Source organism: Copadichromis virginalis, linkage group LG11 (genome assembly GCF_057382275.1).
Source record: "Copadichromis virginalis isolate Kocher_CV1m ecotype Utaka linkage group LG11, C_Virginalis_male_GT1.1, whole genome shotgun sequence".
Taxonomy (NCBI): Eukaryota; Metazoa; Chordata; class Actinopteri; order Cichliformes; family Cichlidae; genus Copadichromis; species Copadichromis virginalis.
Genome location: NC_140628.1, coordinates 32219320 through 32247192, shown reverse-complemented (window position 1 = coordinate 32247192; position 27873 = coordinate 32219320). Strand labels below are relative to the sequence as shown.

The following is a 27873-nucleotide window of genomic DNA, read 5'->3' as shown; positions in this document are numbered from 1 at the left end:
TGTAAGAACAACAGATTTTAGTGAATGTCAGACCAGCTGATGCTGACAATCAATTCACACTTTGCTACATTTAACACCTATCAGAAACTCATCAAACTATCATGAACAGCAGTTTGTTACAAATATGTTAAAATTACAGTGTGTGGTAGCAGCAGTCAAATTCAAGAATTCAACATTGTCAACAGGTTGATTTCAATGTCTGCTATCGTCACCTAAAACACAACAAAGGCCAGCTACAGAACGGCTGATTGTGAAAGTAAGTTACATCAGTAACAGTGTTACTAAGTCATAACTGGCTACAGTTACTGGTTCATAAATATTCCTTGATCTCTTAGCCGCCCATATCGTATTAACAGCTTGGGTCAAAAAAAATCTTTCTATATCATCTACTTGGTACTTGGTTTCCATTTGATTTGGTGTATTTCAGGTATTACAGGCTAATCATCATACATAGATACGCAAGACCTAATTGTTTCCATAATCTACAATTATTGTTCTAATTATACAACAGATCTCTCATCTTCTAACTGATTCTAATTGATTTGTATAAAAGTTGTCCACCTGCTTAAAAGTTGTCCTTCTGTATTAAAAGTAAGAATGTATTTCTTCCATACATACGCTAGCAAAAAATAGATTTTTTTTTCTTTTTAAACAGAAACCCATTTATTCAAAAAAGGAGGCGGATGATTGTTGCACCAAAGTGTCGTCTACTGATCCAAAATGCGTGTTGGATCCTACTTTATCTTTTGATAAGGTTCACTGGAAAATTATTCTGGGAATCATATTTTTTTCCATGCATGTCTAGATCGAACTGCATTTTTAAACAATATGAACAGATTTTCCTTGATTTCACAAACATTTTAGACACGCTTTGGTCAACACTGTAAAACGCATATTTAGATTAGAGCACTTTTCCAGAATTGTCCATTATTGCAGGAACTGTAACCTTGAGATGATGTTAAAATGAGCAACTTGTTTTATTCGGGGCAATTTAATGCAGAAACTGGGCAGGACTAACTTATAAGAAACAAGAAAAGTGTGAAAACAGGAGAAGGAATGTTTGATTTTTGCTTTAAATAAGGCAGGGTGGCTTTAAACATTCCAGTTAATGTCCCAGTAGAGCGGGGCTGCTTTCTCTGTGGCTGTACCCATGGCCTCCTCGCGCTGCTCAGCATGTACGGTAACTAGGTCCTCTTCTTCTGAATGAGCTAAATGTGTAAGGAAACAGGGAAAAAAGAAATGATTGCAGAGATTAAAAGACTGATTTACCATATTTTTAGGACTTTTTTCCATGTAAGCTGCTTTAGATTAGTTTGCTCTCTATAATCTTTGTATAAATGAGCTTCCTGTACTCAGCTGACACTCCTACAGCCTCATAATTAGGGATGGGTATCAAAAACCGGGTCCCACTGTTTCAATTCCTTGGAATTGTTTGCCATTTTTGCAAAGGATTCCCTTATCAATTCCAGTCGCCCCAAATGACGTCACCACATTGCGGAGCATCATTTACCTGGCAGGAAACATGGCGGCTCAAACGCTCAAAAGTTTGATTATGCTTTACGAGAACGGATGACATCAGGGCAACTTGCAATACTTGTAAAGTAGATATTTCATTTAAGGGAGGAAACACTACGAATATGCAAAAGCATTTGCTCACAAAACACGTGATGACCTTAAATGAATGTCATGTTTTTAATTCCGCTCCGGACTCGTGAATCTCAACCCAGCAGCAGCGGTAACGTTTGCACGTCCTCTCCCGTTAATGTGGCAGGTAAATAATCAACTAACAGTGCATATTATGTTAGCGCGATCTGCCTTATTACAAAACCTGCCATTACTGTGCATTTAGGTGACCATGATGAGAGAGACAGACAGAGTCTGGCTCAGATGCTGGCAGTTCTCGCTGCAGTCTACCGGTAGCGTCTCCTTTCAGGCCAGGATAGACGAATGTCACCGAGCAGTGACTAAGTTTGTGCTTAAAGGCTTGCACCCATTTGCCACAGCAGATGCCCCCGATTTTCGGTAAGTGAATGTGTTTAATTGTAGGCAGGGACATTACTGGATATTCTTGTGTAATTGCTACAAAATAATTTATGTTATACTTTGTTATTGCTACAGAAGAATATTTATTTTATTATTTTACATTTACAATTTTTTTCCTGGGGACCCTGTGACACCCCATTGAAGAGCCACAGGCTGGATCTCTTAAGATCTCACTGTTGGGTTTGTAAGGCCATGTTACTCCTAAATTTCTATCTTATTCAAAGAGAAGATATAAAACAAAGTTCTAAGCTATTCGACCTTAGTGTTCTCCTTTTTTAAAAAGAATCGATAAGAGAATCGATAAAGAATCGAATCATTAAACAGAATCGAAAATGGAATCGGAATCGTGAAAATCTTATCAATACCCATCCCTACTCATAGTGGACAGTCTCAGCTGAATCTAAGATATTCTTTCTTGCCCAAAGTTGGTATGTTCAGTACACCTTAACACCTGCAGACACTTTCTTTTAGTCCCACTCTTGGCCATTATGTCACGTTACTTCTTGTACTACAGAGGTCAATACATGCATGTCTGATTTTCTATTATATTGTTCACTCAGACTGAAAAAATATCTTTTTTAGGGACTAAAAATAGAGCAATATTTCACTGATCTGATATCTGAAGATATTCTGTTGTAAGGCTTTTAGGTAAAAAAAATATATCAGAAAAGTGCTTTTGTATGTAATTTACATTATAGTCACATATTACATTGCAGAAGCACGTGACTGTTTTATAGTAATAGGTGTAACTAATCATGCTCAGACATATGATGGACTTACTTGGCATGCAGGTAATTTGAGGCTCTTCCCACTGGCCACCTGGCAGGCATTTAATGACAGGATTCATTTTCTGGACAAAATCCTCTTCACAGTAGTATCGCACTTTGGTGTTTGTCTCGTAACGCAACCGCTTTTTCCCAAACACCTTGGCATGGGGAACATGGGGGGGCTCACCACAGGAGGCTGTTGGAAACCACTTTGAGTCTTAGATCTTTACTCTTTTTTTTTTCTTTTTTTTTTTAGAAAAGGAGTTTAAAAAAGAAGGAATTAGGGGAGATTAAAATGAGGTGAACTCACTGACGCCCTTCTTGCAGGTGTATGACAAGTGGTAGTTGCATGGCACGTCGCTCCAGCGGCCTCCATCATGCCACACCATCACCGCACAGTCCTCACCAGACAGGAAGTAGCTGTCAGGCTGCCCTTTGTACCAGTTTTCATAGAGCTGACAAAGAGAAGTGAGCAGATTTGAAATTACATAGTAATCTGGTTGATTGTGCTCTCATTCTCACAGTCATAAATCAGGTGACTAAACAAACCAAATGTAAGAAAATCATGTTAAACAGCTGATAAATCCTCTGAATCTCAAACATGTCAGGTCAAAACTAATAAAACTCACCAGTGGGTTTCCATCTGACCAGCGGAAATCTCCCTCAATGGTTCTGTCATTTAGTCCAATCCACTGATATTCTCTGTATTTTTCTAAAATTAGCATAAGAATATATGTATTATATATATTGTTTATTAAGTCATTGCACTTTTTTAGGACAATTTGTAGACAGTTTTCTGTTTGTTGCCATTTTTTTTTTCAAATTAGTAAACCCTATTTTTACTTCTGAGAAACACTGCCACTCTAAGATGCTCGTCTTATATCCAATCACCTTTTGCCAATTAACCTAATTAAATTATGTTTGTCCAGCTGTTTCTGTGTTGTACTGTGAATAATGCACTTTATGACATTTGCAAATCATTCTGTTTTTATTTACATTTTACACAGCATCACAACTTTTTGTTGTGATAAAAAAAATGCTTCATGTTCCCAATGTAACATTTATCCACAGCATGTAAACAATATACTAATATATTTTCACACTTAAACTGTTTGTCAGCAACAATAATTTGAATTAAAGTATGTTTTGTGAGAAAATTATGAAAGAAAAAAATCTTTTGTGGTACACATTCCTGCTTTAAAGTTCTCTGCTGTTTTGGGAAGCCGGCTGCTTTTCACATCCTTACATAAGAGTATCAGTTAATAGGATCAGTGCCCACTGCCTGCCGAGCACAAGGAGCCGCCACCACAGCGATGTCAGATAACGATGTCATCGCCCCTTAGCAAGACAAAATACCAACAGCAGCTGTGAGTCACTGCCATGTTCTTGGAAAGAAAAACAAATTCCAAGTGATGAAAGACACGAGAGGTTATTGTTGTGTCTTGTCTGGAGAAAATCTCAGCGTCTCGTTCCTAAAACAAACTCATGACTTTTCATTTTTTAACAGTTTGACTCATGTTGAAGCATGAAAAGTGACTGGTTTGACACCTGCCTCTGCATGGCAAGGCACAAAACCCAACTGCACAAAACCCAAAGAGAACTCAGCTATTAGAAACAACAAAATTCATACTGTCCTTTGATTGGGAATGTGACTGTTTTTTACAATGAATTTTAGATTTTATGCGTGGAGAACAAAATATATTATGCATTACTGACCACTGTGCCAGCATCTACCAACGTTTCTCCACCTCGATTAGGTTACGGACATTTGAAACAAATGAACAAAAATATTTGTACTTATTTCAGTAACTAAACTTAACAAGTACCATTAAGTTTTTCATGGGAGCAACCCTCATACTCAACTCTGCTGCTCAACCCACACATGCGGGGAAATAAACAGGTTTTCCAACTGTATAGGACTTACTGCCACAAAGCATTATTACAACAAAGAAATAAATGACCAAATACATACTTTCTTACTTTTTGTGACAGGTTTATTTTTTAATGTTGTGTAATTCAGTGTATGCTTCTTAGACATGAATTGCATTTTTCAAGTAAGTATTTCAAAGCTTTGCAAGATTACCCAGTGCAAACATTAAAAATATACAGACAATCTAAAACTTTGTCATCATTATTTGTGTGATATACTTGACGTTTCTTCAGCTTCAAGAAGTAACATTTAACTCGTGCAGTCAAATGATGTTTTTGCTTCCTGATTACAAAATCTTTGATAATCATATGAGTCACTTGAGTCATGTTTTACCATTGATGTAGTCCTGCTCCTCAGGAGTCATGACAGAGAGCAGATGCCCGCCGCACATCCGACAGTGCTGCTCAGCTGCCTCCCAGCTCTGCCGCTTGCTAAAATGACGATAACAATATCCTTGAAATTTCTCCCAGCCTGGCTCACACATCTCCAGGTCTGAGACAGAAGAAAGGACAGAAAAATATCAAGAAATGTATTAAGTCTGAATAAGTAGAAAGGTTGGCTTATGTTTGGAAGATTGTACATCTGTATTTTATGGTGCTATACCTTTCTGGCAAAAGTCTCCTCCATAACCAGGTAGACAAAAGCATCTTAACGATTCACCGTCAACACAAGTGCCTCCATTCAAACAGGGATTCTCCAAGCAGGAGTCTGTAGATATGAGAAATGACAGTTATAACAGAGATCCAGAAATATTTCAGATGTGTGCATTATTCTGTATCTGTGAAACTAATATTTATGAAATTAAAAAAAACTGCATACTTTATTCATTGTATTAAATTGTCAGAGTCCATGTATACAAACATTAATTTCCCAGCTGTTTTCTATGTTAATGGGGATAAAATTGCATATATGTGTCTTATTTTATTGACAATTATACAACTTATTGCTTAAAAACTCAAAATACACTTAAAAAAAGGAACAGATTATAAAGATAAAACTGCTCAATTGACTAGTAGGCTGTCTGATTTTCAAATGTAAAACCCCTTCAAAGACACACCAGCAGAGGGAGCTGTTGCCTCAAACATGGTTTCTCCAAATTAGTTTCCAGTATTTACTCTGTTAGTCAAATTTTAATATTGCAAGTCATTTAATGTCATTTTAAAAATGGGTTTCTTTTTAAAAAAAAACAAAAACAATCTAACATTTTTAATTCCCTGAAGTGATCCTGCACATTAAGAAAGAACATCCTTCATTCCAGACTTACACATGAAATACAATATTTGAACTATAACTACAACAAAATCAACTCAAGGGATTTATGAGTCCGTGATGACATGACCTGGCTGTTCTTTACACTAAAATAACGAAATTATGTAAATAACAAATCTAATCTAAACTAATAACTGATCCATCCGTTGAGTTGCGTCAGCCTGAAGTCTTAAACCAGCAGTATAGGACTGGGCTATTTGATGAAAATCTAATATCGATATATTTTGGGGGGCTCTATCACAATGCACGATATATATCGCAATATGTCTTGAGCCGCAGTGCCCCTGGTACCGGGAGCAAGCGGGAAGCTACAGTTTAACCCTCTGTGCAGTATAAAATAAAACTCCACATTTGGCATTTTCCTAATCACACCTTACTCTTCCCAAAACACTGATAAGCATCAGCTGCTGTTTCTATTTGCACTTCTTTCTGGAGTACAGATACCTGAAAAGCCTCCTTGTCCTGCAGCTGAAACTTTGGCAGCAGGCAGGGAGGCAGCCATGGCAGTCTGCTCGTTCCCTTCAAAATACACAGGGTATATGGTGGGAGCAATGATAGTCATATCACTGTTGTCTGTGGTCAGTGCTGAGCTGGAGATCTCCTCCTCTTCAGGACGCCATGTGCATATTTTAACTGAAGGCTCGTCTGTGCCGGTCACCTCCATACTACCATGGGATCCATGTTCTGCTGAGACATTTCACAACATGTTCACAAGTTAATTTTAAAATCAGACAACAACTTTCTTGGAGTTTGTGTAAGTTGTCTAGCTCTCCGTGAGTAAATAAATATGTGGCTTATTAGAAACAGATATGTCCAGACTTCAGTACAACGCACTATGTAAGACGGTAGAAGAGGTTACTGTTAGATAAACAAAATATTTTTTGTGAAGTATCTAATTAAGACCTTTAGAGGAGACATATTATTCACAATCTACTTTGCCACTGTTGTGTGCATAATTAGGTATCCCCAATGTGTCAAGACACATAAAACATGAGAAAATAATATTTCTTTGATTTCTTTCATTTGGATCAGCAATCATATCTGTGGACCAATAAAATTTGCAGCTGTGGTGGCAAGCACAGCACTCCATCCATAAATAGATATGCCTGAAAAGCAAGAACTCATAAATGAAAGACAAACTAAGGCAGTTTGCCACTGTTACTTCACTGCTACAGCCACCAGAGCATGTCAAATGCTGTGCTTTTGCTGAACGAGCAAAGCTGGGTCCAAGTATTTGGAGGACATTTGAAAAGAACAGAAGATTCATTGATTTACTATTATTTTGATAGAAAATGGAAAATCTTAAGTGTGCCATTACCTTGATAGGCCGAAGATATGCCAAAAGAAGTCAAGAAGCAGGTTGCAAGTTTTTGCTTAATAGGTTAATAGGGCACAAAGTCCTGCTGTTAGAGTGATGTTACCAAGGACGAATGACCCTAAGGTTCATTGATGCTTAGATAGAGTGGCATATGCAGTAGTCACATCCACATGAATGCCAGTATCTGAACTGTCAGAGCAGAACATTGCTTGATCTCTTCTAATAGAGGTTTTCTCATCTACATTTTTTTCTTAGTTTCTTGTGACTGAAATGTGACATATGGTCTAATTAACCACCCAGAAGCCGCTTTCCATTTTTCTATAATAATACTATGTCTCACACATGACTTATGAATGACAGTGATTTCATACAATGGTCACTTAAAAAGTAAAAGTTCGTCATTAAAAGGTTACCATTTCCATCAATGTCAACTGACTCACAGTCAACTGAAGGAGCTGTTACTCCCGTTTGCAGCTCTACTGTGTCTGACAGAGATGTTATTGTAACAAACAGCAGCTCTTTTGGAGTTATAGCTAAAAACATGTTAAAAAAAACCCCAACAACAAAAACTGGATGGTACAGGCCTATAAACAAGGGTTTATGAATGATCTGCATGGTTTCTTCAGCTAAAACTTACAATACACATACTGGGAACATGTGCGCCCTACATTTATTTGTTAGAAAGGGGTGTCGGACCCTTTTAAACTTTACCATTAATGGTCCCGGTGTTGATCTCTTGCTCGTTAGAAGCATCATCAGTTTCCTCAGGAGCAGCAGGAGGCTCAGCGCTATATTCTCGATCAGACCGAGACTCCTGTGGTGTGGCAGGAGAAAGCTCAGGTTCCCAATTGGGTGTGAGTGTTAAATGAGGGATCAGAGTGATTTTTATCTCTGAATGAGGTGCATTCGTGCCAGCATCACCATTAACTCCTTCTGAATTGGTGTCCCCTGAGTTTTCTGGGTTTTCTCCTGACGATTTACCTGGTCCTTCTGTGACATCTTTATCGGTCTCCTCTGGTGCAATATTTGTGATATTTTGGGCTGTATGGAGGATAATCACTGAGCTGTCTCCTAATCCCTCCATTTCGGGTTTATCCTGAATGTCGTCCAATGGCTCAGCCCCAGATGAAACGTTGCTTTCTGGTATGTAGGTTATTATCTCTGAACTGGCTTCAACTTCAACAGGAGGAGGAGATAAGGTTGCAGAGATTGGGGATCCCAACAATAAGACAGGTTGGTTTTTTAGAACAGGAGCGTCGATGCTGAGGCCTGTGTCGTCTGAGAAAGTGATGACCTCCGCAGTTGAGATTACAGTTGGAGGGTTGTGTCCACTCTGCTCTGCCAGATCATCTGTTGCCACGTCTCCTGAAGTGCTACTCAATTCCTCAGCGCTATGCTCAATTGGGATGGAGGACTCCGTTACATCTGAGTGGGCTTGAGTAGGATCGTAACCTGCAAACAAAAACAAAAAAATCTCTACACTTCTGAAGCAATTTAGACTGATAATGGGGAAACACAATGCATGGTATAATGCTAAAAACTAGTAAAGTAGCAAAGAAAAGTAGCATTTTGGGTATTGGAAATATAAAAACCGTTTACAGGCCTAGACAGAAAATTGTGTTTAAGATATACATAATGTCACTGTGGGTCATTTGGGCAACTTTTTGTTGGATGCAGATGTGGACAGGCAGGTGGGCTGACAGTACCATTTAATGGTGCTCAGAAATAATGTAGCAGTGTGCAGAACAACATACACACACACAATCTCTACCAGTAGATGAAATATACAACCTTTAGAACTCTAGAAACTCTAGAAAGAGTAACTCTTAATGAAAATAGACTGCCATTTACTCTGAATGACTAATCAAACAATTTAAACTACAGCTCTTATTTAACCATGTACTATTTTTTCTATATTTTACATATTTAACCACATCTAATCCATGGCTAGTTTTAGAATCACTAGTTAACACTTTTGGGAAGAAACCCCCAGACACAGATGGAGAATGACTGCAGCCAGGGTTCAAACCTTCCTGCTGTGAAGGCACAGTGCTAATCACGGCACTACGACCCGTCTTATGGGCTAAATTTCACATTTAAATCTCACTTACTTGAATCAAGGTTTGACTTAGTGACCACTTTGGTTATGGCAGTGGTGTCCAAATCGACTGTCACAGAATGCTCCTGTTCTTCATCTGGAGAATCATCAGCTGTACTTTTATCAAAAGCAAAAGCTGGCATCGGTGAAGTGGCAAGAACATCTGTTACCTCAATGTGGAGTGAAGTCATTGCCACTGATATCTCCTCAATAGTACCAGTGCTGGCTTCTTCTGGCTGTTCTGAAGCATCATAAGAGGTGCTCACATAGACAAGCTCAGTCACTGAGGCATTTTCCTCAGGGACATATGGAGTGTGGTCCTTTTGCAAAACAGGTAAATCCCACTCTTGATGCACCTCATCAGCTCCAGATGTGGCATTACTAACTGGCACATCTGGATTTTCAGTCATAGAAATATGATGCTCTGTGGGTTCTCCACTTTCTGGATCTGCCACATCAGTTATGGGTATAATGGAGTAATAACCAACTGTAACTACATTATCTGTGTTTGGAGAAGGGGATGAAATTATATACGACTCCTCGTGATCTGTGTCTGGATCCTCTTCGGGTGCTGGCTGATAGGACTCAGGGTAGTTGGCTTTCTTTACCAGTTCCCAAGTGTCATTGGTGGACATGTGCTCTTGGTGATCAGATAGAGGAGTTGCAGTCTGAGGAATGTCTGCTGTCAATTGTGATATTGTCACTGAGTGAGCATCGACAGTACCCTGCTTTATTGGATTTGTAGTCTGGGCAACTCCATCTGTCATTGCTTCACTTTTGCTGACATCCTCCTGCGAGGACGTAGTTACAAAAACAATATCTTGGCCAATATCCTCTGGCTCAGTGGCTAAAACCTGGGGAGAATCTGTGTAGGGGCCATTATCACCTGGAGAAAGAAACATAATTTGAAAAAAAAAAAACTGAATTCACAATATCCTTATGTTTACTGGGATCTTCATGGCAATAAATGTAAAATACCAAGTTGAATTTTACGTAATAAAGCTATATTTCTTTTCTGTCCTTTTATCCATGAAACTACCTACAAAAGCACCGGCACTGAGGGGACAGAATAAACTCAAATAGAAATTACACGACTTGCTCTCTTACTTCTGAAGCAGTAGACATCATGTCGAGAGTGGGTCTCAGGAAAGCCCGTCTGGTTGCTGTATCTGTAAACGGTTCTGACCCCAGGTTCACCACCTCCACAGCGCTCTCTAGGGGTGACAATGGGGTACCGCACACTCCCGTCTGCCAGCCACCCTGGGCTGCAGTGATTTAGTCCGTCATTCCAAGCTGCATAAAGCTGAGCAGTGGTGGCCAACTCTGCACCATGACTGAGACAGTAGGCCTTTGCCTCACCAAAGGTGAAACGCTGGGGGGTGGAGCCATGGAACACCTCACCTTTCAAACAGAGAAACAATAATGTTGACATGTTACTTTTGCTACATTTTTACTAGTGATGTGCGATACCACTATATTTCCTTTCCGATCCGATACCAAGTAAAATTCAGGGTGGTATCGACGATACTGATCTGATACCGATACTCTGTACAAAAACTTAATGCTTCATTGTATTTCATAATACAATATAGAATTGTATTATGTAATTGTAATAATAATATAATAATATAGCTTCATAATGATTACAGGACATCAGACTACTTGTTCTTATTGCTTAATAATGCAGAATTATCATATAGAAATTCAGTTCGACTCAACATAAGCTCATCATATTCTGTGATATGATTTACTCTGAGGTGTTTGACGAGGTCAGTGGTGTTGCCACAAAACCTCACTGTCTTGCCACATATATCGCAAACCATGTCTTGGCTGTTTGTGGCGGTAAAATACGTCCACACATAAATCAGTTTACGCTCAGCTATTGTTGCGAGTGCGCACGACAGGGGCTGTAACACATTTATACAGCCATATTTCGCATATGACTATGAAAGGTGTAAGAAGTAGTTCCTTCCAATTTAGACGATCTGAATGATATAGTTTCTTTTCACTGTGTTCCTGTTGATGAAAAACTACAAATTTACCCCAAAGTACTAAAATATGAATATTTTAATATGAGAATCGATTCTAGAACATAAATTGTTGGTATCGGAAGAAGATCCGCACACCACTAATCTTTACATACTATGTCTAATAAAGCGGGCAATTGCCATAAAGGTATTTTTGATCATTAAGGGTTTCAAGGCATGCTTTAAGTGCAACTAGGCGGCGATATGCTTGCTCAGATTTAGCAAAAGTTTTTACCAAAGTTTTGAGAACCCCAGTGATCCTCTAAAAATAAATTGTTACTAATCATAGAAATCGCTTTTATGCTAAAAGGAAAGAAACAAGCAGGTTTTACACATTTAACACATCACAGAACCATATCATATTACTGAATCTGCAGTTATTAAAACTGGTGACAAAATATACAAAAAGAGTACAAAAATAAGACACAGGTTTTATCATAAAATACATTTAACATTAAAAACTTGTGAAATGCATTTTACAAGTTTTTAATAGTTGTATTACCATGAATATTCTCCACATAGCAGTACACGTCATATAGCTCATCGGGCTCTAATAGTCCATAGTTCCTCACTCCTGGCAAGCCATCCATGTCTCCAAAACAGCCCTCTCTTGGCATCTGAATGGGGTATCTGTGGATGGAAATGCCAAACATCACTGAAGCACCTCTTCTTCTCTAATGGCAGCACTCTAAACATGGCACTTGTGTAAGTACATTTGTGAGTAGGTCTTGAAGAGCTGAAATGTCTGGTTTGAGATCAGATGAGTGACTCTCAGGTACTTGACAATCTCTGTGTTATAATGTGGAGAGCATATCAAATATTAGCTATCTGAGTGGAGCACTATCATCCCCCGAATGACTGACCTCTACACTAAATGCTCTTTTTTCTACATAGAAAACAACAAGTCAATCTACAATGTCAGGCCTGATGTTTGTTTGGAGCTGAAGAAAGGATTTGGATTGATTGCAAATGTACGCTGAAAACAACCTTGAATTAATTCACATAAAATGCTTAAAAGGCCAAACATTGCCAAGTAATGTGCCCTGTCCTCTCAGGTCCTCACCTCACAGAGTGGTCTGAGAGCCAGCCTGCATCGCACTGCTCATATCCGCTGTTATAAGAAGCAAGTAGCTGCTCTGGGGTAGCGATGTCAGCCCCGATGTCCTCACAAGCCTCTTTAGCCTGCTCAAAGGTAAAAGCGTAGCGGCTGGATGCATCGCGGTAGTGAAACACCACACCTGCAAAAAAAAGAAAAGCTTTGTGAAATCTGTGCAGATCTTGTAAAACATGTAGTACTAAACAAGCACTCACATAAACAGATATCACAAAGAAAAGTACATTATTGCAGAGCACATTATCAACATGATAAAATCAAATCATAAAATTATAAAAAAAATATAACTTAACTAACTGCGATAGAATGCACTTTGCAGTTTAATCTTTTGACTTAGCTTTAAGATTCCTGTAATGGTTTCATTACTCCATCGGTGGCTGTTCCAAAACATAAGTATATTTAAGCGTAATTGGCTTCAGCTGAGCATATGCTGCTTGGCTACCTGCTGAGAATGTCACCACTTAAACAAAAGATGGGCTGCATGTTGTATTCACCGTGATTGGGATTCGTCTTGTATATTAGAAGGGGACATGAAACGCTATACATATAAAGGCTAATATACACCATTGAGCCTGCTCTTGAAAAACAGACATAGGTGTAACATTGTCTGTGAAGCTGGATTTAAGAAATAAGTGCTTAAAGTTTTAAAAACATGTTTACGACCATCTTGTGTCTGTGAGTGTGTCATGACATCATGTGTTTGGTTGGTTGCGGCTAACAGACTTAGTTTAAGCTAAATAGTGATAGAATCAATACCTCAGTGGAAAACAAGGACTAATGTAAGTCTATTAGCCGCAGCCAACCATTCAACCACATGACGTCACGTCCCCTACTGACAGAAGACAGCAGTAAACTTTGGCTTCAAGGACTTTTCCAGCTTTAATCCGGCATTACATCTATGTCGGTTTTTGAGAGCAGGGCTCAGTGGTGTATATTATCCTTTATATGTGTAGTGTTTCATGTCCCCTTTAAATTAATTAAATGGAATATGAAATGAATTCCTTTCTTCTGTTAACTACAAGAAGAAGTTGGTTTATTTCCTTAAATTTACATCCCAACAGCCCAACCTTATTGTGACCTTAGTGAGCAATACAATGGAATTCTTGTCATTATTTAATGCAAACTTCGTGAAACCAGCATTCAGAGCCTGATATATTAGCTCACAAATTACTGTGGTCAGAATATCCATATTGTATTGCTTTGAGAGGGCAAAGTCATTCATCACACATGCTGAAACTGTGCATACTATTGATACAGAAACAGGAGAGAAACAGCAGCTTTTCTTTTGTTCTTTAGGGAACGGTTGACCTTATTCCTTTTCATCGTATTGACTGGGACACTTTTCTTTGACTCGGAGTCAAGACACACCTGACTTACACCACCGACTCACTCATACCTGGGCAAGGCCATTTCACTATTTTACTAAGTCATTGTGACATTATTGCTTGTGGAATAACTACATGATGTGGTTCGCTCTGTTTATTTTAGTACGAAAGGTGGCACGCATTGCTTTTTTGTCTGTGTAAAAAAGTTGTGCTTTGAAAAGCATCACGCACAGCAAAATGCACTAAAAAGACATTGAAGGAGATTTTGCCATTCATCTAAAAGAATGTTGATATTTATTTGAAAAGGGAAGGTGAAAAACTTTCAGGTCGCTGAAAACATCTCTTTACATAAAGTCAAACTCCACTACAGGCCTGTTAAATAAACTCCCCGTGCACACATTTCTTGATAACAGCTAGATATAAACTCCAAATCTGCTAAACTTTCACCTCTGAACCAAAGTTAACCTGATTCTAGCCTTAAATGATTGGAATTATGTTGAATTCAATCGTTCCCTGTAGTGTTTCAGACTAAAGACCAGATTTAGCCCAGAAAACAACATTCATGGACAAGTGATGCTGGAGGTATATCTGTGTAGTATCTATCATTATACTGTTAACAGTAGGAACATTTCACAGCTAAACAGATAAAAACAGATGTTTTAAATCTCAAGTAGCAAAACCTTGACCATCAGATGTATAAATAAGTCAGTTTCTAATAGATTCACGACTATCATTGATAGAAATTACATTTGCGTGTTATTCACTGTGTGAAAGCAGCTAAGAGTAAAGTTTCTAAAATGATTCCGAACTCACTGCACATGTTCATAGTATTTGGTCCATGGCCATTAATTCATAAACAATTTAAGTGTAGCTTAATTTTAAAAGGGAAATTCTTAGTATGTTCATTTATTGACCACATTATATTATGTTGTTGACTGACAGTCTGATAAAATATATATATATATATATGTCTCACCTTTGACCTTGACCTGCACAACATCATTAGCATCCTCGAGACCTTGCTGCACCTCACAGCGGTAAAAACCAGTGTCGTTCTGCCTCACGCTCTCAAGACGCAGGGTGAGGTCAGCGGGGGAGTAGGCATAGTTGAACAGAGAGGCCCGTTCCTTGTAGGCCTCACTGACCCTCACTCTGTCACCACGGGCCACCAGGATCTCTGTCTCCATGCCATGATTCAGGATACTCCATTTAATCCGGGGGACAGACAGCACAGCGTGGCGACCATTGGTAGAGGGGGATGGCGGCGGGTGTGCCAGAGACACCAGGCAGGGTAAAGTCAGAGAGCCACCGAGCACCGCAAACACAGGTTGGGTGGCTGGGATGGTTACATGGAGAAGCTTCGAATCATCTGAGAAGAGGCAAGCTTTAAAGTAACAAGCGACCTTTTGTAATGCACTCTAATTTTTTATAAGAATCAGATGAGAAGGTCAAGACCACTGTCATGTTTGTGTGTTAAGTACATATCCAAACCCTCACAACCATGCCTTTCTAACTTTCTCTCTAAAATCCTCAACCTGAGATGCCCCTTATATACATTCATATCTGGTCACTGTACAACTCTGCTACCTTTAGTTTTACCTCCTGTCTTTTTGCTACCATATCCAAACTATGCATCATAGTGTAGGTCTCACTGCCACCTTCTAAACTGTCCTTTTTCACACTTGCTGCTATCCTTCTGTCACATATCACCCTTGACACACTCTCTTCTTCACCTCTTTTATGCACCGGCTGACCCCAGGCACTCATTCACCTTCACTACCACCATATTTGCATTATCTACCACTGAAGCAGTAGAGAGCAGTGATGTGGCTGTAGTGAACACGTATTTCAAGGTGGATTCGGGGGGAAATGTAACTAGGCGTAGGGTGACCTTGGACGGGAAGAAGAGGTAGTGAGTGAAGGTAGATCCAAGGATGAAATGGTGGAAGTTGAAGAAGGAAGAATGTTGCAGGGAATTCAAGGAGGAAGAAATTGGGCGATATGGTAGAGTTACCAGATGCATGATGAAGGAAGCTGCCAAGATGGTGTTTTGTATATCCTATGGACAAAGGAAAGTGGATAAGGAGACTTGGTGATGGAATGAGAAAGTACAGATAAGCATTGAATGGAAGATTTTGGCAAAGAAAAAGTAGGATAGTGAAGGAGTAATTTGAGGCTGTGGTTTACAGCAAATAGAGAGGTGGTAAAAAAATGAAAAAGGCTTATAGTGATTTGTATGTGAAGCTGGAGACTAAGGAAGGAGAAAGAGACTTGCAGCATTTGGCTAGATAGAAAGACTGAACTTGAAAGGATGTGCCAGAGGTTAGGATGATTAAAGATATAGGTGGTAACATACTAACAAGTGAAGAGAGTGTATTGAGAGTGTTGAAGGAGTCGTTTGAGGAACTGAGGAATGAAAATGAGAGAGAGAATAAGGCAGATGGAAAAAACGGTTCCTACAAAGCAAGTGAGGGCAGCTTTGGAGAGGTTGGAACTAGGAATGTGATTTGTCCAGAGGATATGCCTGTGGTGGTGTGGAGATGTCTTGGAGAGAGCGTAGTGGACTTTTAAACCAGATTTCTGAACACAAATTTGGAGAGTGAGAGGATGCCTGAGGAGTGGAGAAGTGAACTGGTACCGATTTTCAAGGACAGGGGTGATGTACAGCGCTGTAATAACTACAGATGGGATAAAGTTGATGAGCCATATCATGAAGATATGTGACAGAGGTGTTAAAGCTAGGTTAAGCAGAGAGGTGACGATCAGTGAGCGGTAATATGGCTTCATGCATTACAGATGTGATGTTTGCTTTGACAGGAGCTGCGCTGTTTCTTTGCGTATCTAGTGAAAGCATATGATTGGGTGCCAAGAGGGGAACTGTGGTATTGTGTGAGGAAGTTAGAAGTGACAGAAAGGTATTTGAGGTTGGTGCAGGACATGTATGAGGACGGTGAGACAGTGCTGAGGTGTGTGATAGGAGTGACAGATGAATTTCAGGTTAGCACGAGATTACATCAGAAATTGTCTCCAAGCCCTTTCTTCTTTGCGATGGTGATGGACAGGCTGACAGATGTGGGCAGGCAGGAGTCTCCGTGGACTGTGATGTTTGCGGACAATGATGTGATTCAGTCACTGGTAAGTTCAAAATCAAACTCTGGTGGGTAAAATATGAAACATGGCTGAGGTTTTAAATAACAGTGTCGGTGTCCAAAGCAGAGGAAAGTTGACTTAAAGAGAGGGAGACATTACATTTAATTCATGTTTGTCAGACAGTGGATGAACCGAGGGTGTGCACCAAAACGCAGAAGGAAATGTGAATCACATAAAATTACTCTAGAAGAGCCCAAGAATAAGAAAGAAATGAAACTAGAAATGAGCATAAAAGGTCAATTTTAATTAGCTACTTCTTGGGTTATTATACATACTATTCATTGATGACAATTGTGTAAATATTTGTGTTTTAGTAATATTATATAAATTAGGGACACACAAACATGGCTCAGCCACTTCTCTTAAACGTAGACACAATGATGTTTCAACAAAATCTAATGTTAGCTAAATACAGTTACAGCTTTCATCCTGATGATGGTACTAGATGAAAAGTTAAGGGATTGCCTGTTGATATACAAAATGAGCCATTTGATTACTTTTTCTTTAATTTTCTTATTCTTTTGCTGACACAACGAAAGAGCTACATTTACATAGCGGCATCAATTAACCTTGATTTTTAGCTGGAACACTCAGATACCTTTGAGCATGGCTTCCACAGGGTGCATGTCAGCAAAAACAATAGATGACATCAAATGATTTAAGAGGACCCTACTGCCCTAAAATGTTAGAGGTCAGGTGTGATTTAATGAAGCTGTGGATGTCAGTAGTGGATGGCAGTGGTGAAAGTGACGGAGATAGAAAGGGAGAGGTGCATACCAGGCTCATGGAGGGAAGTAGAGGGCGATAGCAGGACAAAGAAACAGATGGCGCACAGCAGCGCACGCAGAGGCACATCCAGCCTGTGGGTAAAAGACAAGAAAGGAGACAGAGGGACATAATGTGTGAACCTGAATATGACAAGGAGTTCTCCAGTTTGAACAACATGTCTTTTAGGCATACTACTTCCTAATACCCTATCTTCACTTTCAGTTATAGTACCCAGTGCATTAAATTTAAATCCCTTTTCATCAAACAAACAAAGAAAAAATTCTAATTAAATTAAAAAAAATAAATGATGAGTTGAAGTGCAAAAGAAGCAAAGGTTCTGTCACAGGAAGGATTATTGTCATTATTTTTCTTAATAAAAACAAATAAAACATATTTTTTGTGTTACAATATTGTGAATTAATCTAATGCTTTACATGTTATCATTTGTTTCTCAATTTTTGTCCAAAACCTGCTAAAATACATCACTGAGGCTTCCCAACAACAACAGTAAAAACAGATAACTCTTCTCTCTGGATGATGTAACATTCAGAGCTACTTAGGTGCTTGCATGTCTTTGGTAACTTCAATTTCACAAGCCGATGAAAAGCCTTTTTTTTTAACATTGACACTTTTTCAGTTTTCTTTCTTGTTTCTATTTTGTTTGTTGTTAGGTTTTTATTTGTTACTAAAAATGACAACTGCAGTCACCCGTTTTTGAAAGGGTCAAACACTTTTGATGTCAGCCGCTGAAATGCAGCTTTTAAAGAACTACAAAACAGTGTGAACTTGACTTCTTGTGCCAATAATGCAGCCTCACTGAAAAACTTGAAGGCAACTTTTTAGAGTGCACTACTTTTATCCTTTTTTAAGCATTCTTGGTTCATGACATTGTAGACAGCTGCAGCTGCTGTTCCACAACACCTGACAGCAAGTATCTGCAAATATGAGTGTCTCACTAAGGAGAGAATAAAAAAGACACGCACTGATTTGAGAGATTCATCAAACTCAAAGCAGACAGGTAGTGACACCTGCTTTCATATCATGTTTAAACTGTCTAATAAAGCCAGTGAGCGGATAACATGAGCATCTTTGCAGGAAAAAATGAGAGAATGATGAGCGTAGCCATCAAAAGTAATGCTGATACAACCACAAAAGATACAATTTAGAACACTGCAGATAGGAAACACAAAGGACTTTTTATAATATTATTAAAATAACACCTTCAAGAATAAACTAAAAGCCACGAGAGGCTAAGACTGGGCCTGCATACTTCAGTGATGCATTCTCCAAGAATAATGATTCACTGAGATAGAACAGCTTCAGCTGTTTCACCTTACTGACTTTTAGTTAATGATTTCCAGCTTTTTTCATTACTTTAGCTAGCCAGATTCATTGTGTTTATAACTAATAGTTTTATTTGTTTACTCTAAGAAAATGATTTTCAGCTGTTAGCCATGCATTTAGTGAAATGCTTCAACCATTATTTACAATTTCTGACTACATTTTCTATTGACTATGTGGGAAAAAGAATCATGCTATTTGTGGATAGAATCAGAAAATACAGAAAAACAGAACAAATTTATTTATTATTTAGCTCATGATATTCATGGGAAACTACACCCAGGTGTTCTGAGAAAAAAAACACAACCTTGAGTCATGATAAATAATATTAAAACAAGTAGTTGTGGAGATTAAATTTTTATATAAATTAATTATGAACAAGTTTGTTCGTGACCGGCTGTCACAATCAAATATTTTCATCAGCACTGTTGTTTGTGTTACTAATTTTTAGTTATATTGGGTAAATATTTTGAACTTGTATGTGTGGGTGTGTGTGTGTACAATTATCATTCTTATTCTTAGTTTGAGCTTGATGTGAGTTTAGTCTTCAAATTACAATTACAATGGCAACCTTCTCACAACCCTTTCGAGGCCTGTTTGAGAGTTAAAACTTGGTTTTAGGGTTAAAGTTAGGATCAATTTTTAACAGACTTTTTTTCAAGTCACGGTTAGACTGTTAGGTGTGATAGTTAAGGTTATTTTAAGGGGCTATGCAATGTATTATGTGAATGAATGTTCCCATAAAGCTAGCTTTTCAAACATACCCGGGTGTTTTCGCTTTTGTGTGTGAGTCTGAGTGTGTGTAGGAGACAGAGAGAAGGACTGCCTGTGTGTCCTTGGAGCTTTGTGGCTGCTGTGAGTCAGACTTCAGGAGCTGTGGAGTGTGAGCTGAATTCTGATTTCTAGAAAACTCCCCGGAGGGTCAGACTGAAACCCAACCTCCAACTTAACTAGAGTTACCATTATTAGCACCTGTGTTACCCTGAGCATATTGTCTTTTGCTTTTGGTGTCCTGTTTTCCTTTGTTGTATTTTTTGGTAGTCCTAAGGGTATGTTACACCATTTTATGTTATCTCCTATCTGCTTTTTCTTCACAATGGCAACTAACAAACAAAGTGTGAAAGGCTTTTATCCAAGAGGAAAAGGCCTTTATATTACGAAGAGTTGCAGACAGGCTGCCGAGCTATAATATTACATTCTTTCCTCAAGAACTCGTCATGCAAGTTAAGACCAAAACTCAGTCAGTTATTGATTATACTTTAATTTCTACTGTAACAGCTTGTGGCCTTAGGACTTAAAATAGTCTTATAATCTGTTTTTTAGTAAAGAAAAACCTTCATGAGTTTGTAATTTATTTCTAAAGCTACGTTGAGAATAAAAAGCAACAATTAAATTCAAAACCTCTTCTATCTCTTTTTTCTTTTTTTTTTAGTTAGAATTATCAACAGATGGCAGATTATTGGCCAGATGATTCAACCACAACCAAGCAAAAACCGAGCAGGTCACTCCTTCCCACAGGGGACAAAACCTGACAACACTTCGCCGGTGGGTCTGCATTAACGAGAGGTTCAACAGGAGGAAATAAATGAGGCTGAATGAGAGTAAATGGTTCATTCAGACTCTTAGATCTTTTATGCAAGCTCTTTTTACAAGTTGCCTGTGGAGAGGAGAAGAAGGTGGACTGTCTGTCTGCCTTAGCTGAAGATGAATGTGCAACTCTGGAATCAGACAGTTGTGTCAGTGAACGTTTCCTTTTGACTGAAAGGAGTATTAAACACGTGATGACGAGAGAAACTGAAGTTTGTTTTATAGTCTCAGCAGAGACAGACTTCTAATCAAAACAGGATTAATAAATAATCGCTCAAAGGCTCTTATAATGGACAAATATGAAGGCTTTGAAGGCTTTGAAGGGAGAAATGCCACATGGGATAAAGCTGGCCGTTCAAATCAATTTAACCGAACAGAGATTTAGACTGACAGGTACCGATATCCACTAAACTTAAATGGGAACGGGCTAAAGAAAAGAAAAGTGAAATTCACTAAAAATTTGTCATATGAGAAAGAGTGCCCTTGAGAAACATTTACATGTTACATAAAGATTACCAAAGTACAGCTCAGCACATAAAAAGGTGTGGGTAACAAAATAAATAAATGTAATTTAGACAATTCAAACAAGTTTGATTTTACATGAGTATTTTTATTTTATGCAACTTAATATTTTACCACAGAATTTACACGGTCCCTTCCCCTGCTTTTGTTTAGCGTACATCATCACTATAAAAGAGGGTCTCCAACAGCTGCTCCTCAAGAAATCCCATCTGTCGCTGGCATCAGCATTGAAGCCTGGGCTGGCTTCAGTGTCGATGCCAATTACGAAGCACGATACTCAGTTCTGTCTATTCTATTGCACCAACTATTGCACTTTTTACAAAAAATAAATATGTGGACTGATTGTCTGCTTGATTACCAGCTATAATCTTAAAAAGTTTAAACATAGTTGCACAAATGAAATGCTGATGTCTGATGTCTGACACCTTTTAGTCAATTAGCTTATTTGACTGGCTGACTTCAATATCTCCTGGCCAAATAGATAGAACTCAATTCTATCAATGGGAATTTTGCATATGTAATATTACTAAGTGTTACTGTTAAAGAGTTCCCACATTTGATGAGCAAAGTAACCAAAAGCAGAACACTTTGCATGACACCTTAAGGCTGTCAAAAGCAAATGCATTTCCAATTTCACCCACAATCTTACTGGTTGCTGTTTTTTTTTTTTTTAATATAACTAGGATGTCAACATCTCATCTACAAAACTAGGATTTATTAAATGAGCACAACACCAGCTAGCTTGACTTGCTGATAAAATCTGAGACGCGAGAGATTTAGATGTCTCACATAGAGTATCAATGAATAAAAAGCAGCATACAAATATGAAAATATTGTAAAAACAAAAGAAGAAGAAGAAGTTCTTACACATAAGTATTCACACAAAGAGATATTTTATTAAGATCATTTCAAATTCTAACATTAATAACTTCTATAATAGTTGAACAAGCTTGAGTAAATAAGACAGTAATTGCATCTTCCATGCTCATTTTATTCATCTTCAGGTCACACTGATGTGAAACTTTCTGCAAACTATCAGCTATCTGTCTCCCTCACTTGATAATTCAGCTCCTCTGTGGGCGTAGCCTCCCACCATGACCACATTTCCACAGGGCATGAAGTTTATAGAGACACACAGAGTGAAGGAGAAATAACAAGAGAGAGAGCTCTTTTTTGCCAGGCAATGGATGCATTCTGGTCAACAACAGAAGTGCAAAGTCAGGCATCACAAGTGACTGAATAGTCAGTGACTTCACCTTAAGGGAAATGCAGTGAGGGCCAAGAGAGAGGATGTTTGACCGCTAAGTATGCCAGGAAAGGTCATTTGAGGCTGGAAGGGAGGTAGAGGGGGTGAACTACATTCTTAAGGACTGCACCAGCTTTGTGAGAGTTTGGCCCATTTGTCACTTTACCCAGGATGTGATGAGAGGGCTGATGCTCCAGCAGAAAGCTAAGTGCAGCACACATGCTGACATTTCTGTAAACGGGTTGACTGCATTACTGCATCTTTAGAGCATCAACCACAGTTAAGTGTTTGCAAAAAAGAAGACATTGGAGTTCTGTCATTGTGAATTTCAAGGAAAATCTACCTTTAGAATTACACTAAGCTTGACACACTAAAGGTTTATGACAGCAGTGCTAAGTTTACAATTTTTAGAATTATTTCACACTTTTTCACTTTTTGTAGTTTTTTTGAGCGTTAGGTCTTAGAATACTGCCTCAGATATTTGTAAATTATGTGATGCTCTTAAGTTCATCAGTGCTCCAGCCTGATAAGATTATGGATACGAGGGGTAAAAATTAGCTTCCAAAAGGTGTCTTAGTCTCACCCTTACAGATCGTTTTCACTTTGGAGAAAGAGTTTGTATTTCCCGAAAAGAACTGGAGGAGTTGGCTGAGGAGAGAGCGGTCTGGGCTTCTGTGCTTGGACTGCTGCCCCGGTGACCCAGATCTTTACTGGCAGTACAAAGGGGATGGATGGATTTAGCTTTCCTTAGCTCTTTTATTTACAGTAAGGAACATGCAAATCTACTTATGTTAGTTAGCATCAAAGCTGTAAGCAGAATTTACACAATAGTGAAGATCAAACAATTTTTTCTCTTACTGAATCATATTAAAGCTGTGGTATGTGTGCTTTAGTGACCAGTAGAAGAAGCTACACTTCTGAAAGACACTAGGACCTTGAGTTGTAATACAATCAAAACCAACTTAGAGGTTGTTATTTCATGTATATATATAATGTCTATCTTACTACTGTAAAATCTATATTTTACTACTGTATTTTTACAGCAAAAACATCCTATTGTAATAGCATTTACAATAAAGTTGCTTTAAATTTTTTTCATTGTACTGTAATTTCATTTCCAAGAATTGTATTAAAAATAAAAACATATTAAAAACGTGTTAACATTTTTTTTACAGTATCTTACTGCTATCTAGCCTCCAGTAAGTTACTGCTGAACTTATGATAACCTGTTCACAGTTTGTGTACAGTTTAAAGTTACTGTCACTTTTTTTAAAAAGTATTTTCATATATATATATTTATGCTAATTGACATCAGATTTTAAAGTCATATTAGGCAAAATTAATTATGAAAAAAGAAGAAGTTTAAACAGAATTTATAAGTACTTTTATTAAAGGATTCGAAATTAATAAATGCAAAGGAACTCAGTAGCACCGAAAGCCTTTTACCACACAGTCTAAAACTGCCTCTTTTTGCTGCTGTCATTCAGATTTAAGAATGGATTCAAAAACTACTTGCCAGCCCATCATTGGTCAAACCTGACCTCCACTGTACCCCTCCATTTTCTCTAAGAAAGGACCCCCACAGTAAACTCCTGTCGCCCCTCGGCAGATCCTCACCCCATCCCACCAGTCCCACATCACACCACCTAGAATGGATCAGCCTGCCCATCACCAGGGGCAACCTGAACACCCCCACCTCCTACCCCGAATAGACACAATCTGACAGGAAGCAAGGAGCAGCCAGGGAGGGCTGGAAGCAAGGGAAACCTCAAAGAGAATAGGGGAGGCAGAAAAGAAGAAAGAGGCTCCATACAGCATGACTGAGTGCTGAGAGAGATGTTACGTTCACAGGAATGATTTGGAACAGCTCACCAGGCAGCCTCAGGCAGCAGTCATGTCTTGTTAGCTGTTAGCCGCTGACTCTGTGCGCTGGAGGGCAAAACTTTTAAAGCAGTGACAAAAGCCATAAGCTACAAGTCTCTGGGTGTTAGCTACAGCAGCCGTTAGACTTGTGTGAGTTTGTGTGTGTGAGTGTGTTGTAGTCTGTGTGCCACAAGCCGATTAGGCAGATCTGCTGTGAGTTTTAAGGGCTTATGCCTCAGACAAAGTGAGAAAAAACAACAGCACTGGTTTCATTATATACTTTTTGGAAGAGATAGAAACTTGCTGCTGCTTTAGAGAAGCAACACCTTTTGAAGTTATGGGAAAGGGCAGTGAACACAATGACCTGATTGCTTATGGCCCCCACAGAGAGCCAGCTGTATCATCTGTTGCTGAGAGCCCACAACTAATTGATTGAGTTAAAATTTACCCTATTGGAAAACTCCACTCGCCACATGCTTAAATAGAAATTAACAGCAACATTTACATTACATTTACCATATCCACTCAAAAAATGAAAGGAAGTGATCAGATATGCACCAAGATGCCTTTTACGATTCTAGAATAAAGTAAAGCTGATCAATACAAACAGATTAGCCAAGTCAAACCTTGGTCCTTACATAAAAGTGGTTATATAAACATGGAAGGGTTGTTACATTCTCTAAAATCTATTATGTGCTGGGTTTGTACAGATGCAGTAATTCCATTTGTATAGCAGCCATTTCCTTGAGGCAATGTGTGAACATTACATTTAAAGGTCAAAAGAATAAGTTTCTTAGTGACTCCCATATGTGCAGAGCAATCTGCATATCAAATTAAAGTTGATGAGTTTCTGCAATGTTCAGAGATCAAATTGTTGGTCTTAATTTCTCTGCAACAGGTTTTTAAGAACAGTGCGTAATATGGTCTGTGATCGTGTAAGTATGTGAATCAGTATGTAATGGATTTTAACAGCGCTATAAATTGTCTTTCCAGAACTCTGTTGATCTACTGAAACCTCTAAATTTAAACCGCTGGATCAGGCTTCACATATAGAAGATGAATAGACAGAAGTAAAAAAGTTCACGGATTATGATACTGTACACTTTAGATGTTCAGAATTTGGAATGAGAAATAGATTCTGTATAAAGGATTGTTGGTTACACAGAATTCAAATGAAGGACTGTTTCTTTTTATTTTTTAGTTATCGAAAAGGTTTGACTTTGGAAAATGAACTTAGTAGTTTGTTAATATGTAAATTGGCCCCTAAAATAAACAGTAGATCTGCATGAGTTCTGGTGCTTTTCTTTTCCCGATTGCAAACGTTCACCTAACTGCCCAAGTTTAAATCAAAGTTTTTTCCATGTGGAACAGTAATAATAATACCCTATTTGAATTCCTATATATGAGACTGACAAGAAAAGACATTCAGTGATGCTGTCTGAACAAGTGCAAGCTGACTTATATTATAGAGAAAGGTATTTTCAATTATTATATGAATATTCAAATTAAGGCCTGTATAAGTAAACAAAAGTGGAGAGCTGCAGGATAACAACCAGGTAACAATTCAAACTTTTCTCATTGAGTGTGAATGTAAACCCAAGATTCAGCACTTTACATAAATGCTGAATTTTGTATTTTTGTATTTGTAATTTCTGATGCAGCACTGAAAATTGATGCATACACTTGTACATTGTGTTGAATATATGTGACGTTTTTACAGCTAAATGAGGAGAAAACACATCTCAAACCTGAACTAATTAACTTTGAAACTGTTTCTCCAAAGAGAAAATAACAAAAAAGGAAATACATCAATAAATAAATAAATTTTTAAAACTTTATTTCTATTAAGGTATTGATTGCATGTTAATGGCACAGTTATTTCCACTGGCTTATACTTTTTTCTTCTTTTTTTGTGTGCCATAATTGATTTATTTACTTACTTACTTACAGGTTACATATATTTATATCTACCAGGTGCAACATAAGGATAACAAATTTGGCTAAATATATAAGACACAAAACCCTGAAAACAAGTAATTCTGCAAGATGGGCATTTCACCTTTGATGCCTGATGCACAATGTGCTGATTCTTTTCCTTCTATTTCTAGCCTATTTTTAAATTGTGCTATCACTACTTTTTTCTTTACAACATCCGATTATTACATCTAGCTCTGCACATGCTATCACTAAACATCTCTGGGGTAACGTTGTGATGCTGAGGTTGTTAAGTGATGCTGTTAGCGCACTACTTTGTATTACCAAGCTGTATCACTCATTGTTCGGCATTTCAAGTGTAACGATCCCAAAAATTCGTTCCATAGAAATGCAAACGGTGTTTCGAAATAAAATGCATGCGTAGCAAGGTCAGAGGCTTAAACAAATATCAAACACGGCACAAAAAGAAGTCGAAAACCTAAAAGCGCGTTTTACACTAATGAAATTCGCAAAACAGATATAAAGGACTTACTTCATGTTTAGACTTCTCGGCTTGGTTTTGCAGAAATTAATCGGCGTCTCTTCTCGAAGAAGCCTCGGCACAGGTGCAGGTGTTTGTATCTATTTCCCGACCGAAATTCCTCCAGGAGTCTCTCACTGCTGAAGCGACTGCAGATGAGAAGTAGAGATTTTCACTCCCGTCCTTCCCCGCCACCAAAATGAGAGGAGGTGGAGAGAGGAGAAACTGGGATGTGAGCACTTTTAAAAGCCCAAGAACTCCCTCCTCCTCCTCCTTCTGCTAAAGAATGAACAAATGAGGATACTTATCATCAGTATCATAAGCGGGTCGTCCCCATAGCCCATAATTTGATGCTGGTAAACTAGTTCATGCATTCATTACATCTATAAGACTATTGTCATTCAGTGTTATCTTTCCCCCCCTAAAAGTTTCCTAAAAAGCCTCCAATTAATCCAAAACGCTGCAGGGAGAGTGTGACCAGGTGCAAGAAAGAGAGGTCATATTTCTTAAATACTGGCTTCTCGTCATTGGCTCCCTGCTAATTCCAGAATATATGCTAAGTTTAAAATAGTTCTCCTGACATATAAAGTGTGGTCTCAACTTTTAAGACTTAAAACTTTCCTTTTGATAAGGTTTATAGTTAGGGCTCAATCGGGTGAGCGGAATCATACCTTACTTATGCGGGACTTCACGTGATACACCATGCAATTATTCATCTCTTACCTCTTTTCACCCCACTGCAGCATGACATTAAATGTTCTTCTTCTCCCATAGCGTCGACGGTTAAAGAGTCAATAATTGACATTTATGGCCACTAGGGGGAGGAACAATTCCATAAGAATCTGACAAAATGCTCTAATATATAATGCCCTTATTAAGGGCTAATGCCTGCAGTCTAACCCAGATTTCCAGCAGACTCAATAAAATTAGCATTCAGCTGTAGTCTCAAAACATTACCACTCACAATCATGTCTGGATCTCCAAAGAAGGAAAAAAGTGACACGTTTTCTGATGATTTATGCTAGAATCTTGGGAGATCTGCATCTCATT

The 27873-nt window shown here is 38.4% G+C and overlaps 1 protein-coding gene across 4 annotated transcripts; it reads right to left on the bottom strand.

Moving 5' to 3' along the window:
• Positions 1-27023, bottom strand: bcan (brevican). 4 transcript variants are annotated; one of them, XM_085472050.1, is made up of 15 exons: positions 26836-27023; positions 17819-17901; positions 14868-15275; positions 12516-12690; positions 11955-12082; positions 10533-10826; positions 9439-10311; positions 8039-8779; positions 6454-6696; positions 5344-5448; positions 5074-5232; positions 3440-3522; positions 3121-3265; positions 2824-3006; positions 1-1208 (listed from the first exon to the last, which is right to left on the bottom strand). In XM_085472050.1, exons 1-15 carry the CDS (start codon positions 26838-26840, stop codon positions 1093-1095), a joined length of 3741 nt encoding a protein of 1246 aa, XP_085328176.1. In that variant the 5' UTR covers positions 26841-27023; the 3' UTR covers positions 1-1092. The 4 variants fall into 4 exon arrangements, with proteins under 4 accessions (XP_085328176.1, XP_085328178.1, XP_085328179.1 ...); XM_085472052.1 differs by having other exon boundaries at positions 6454-6693; XM_085472053.1 differs by having other exon boundaries at positions 14868-15260.
• Positions 27024-27873: the final 850 nt, after the last annotated feature.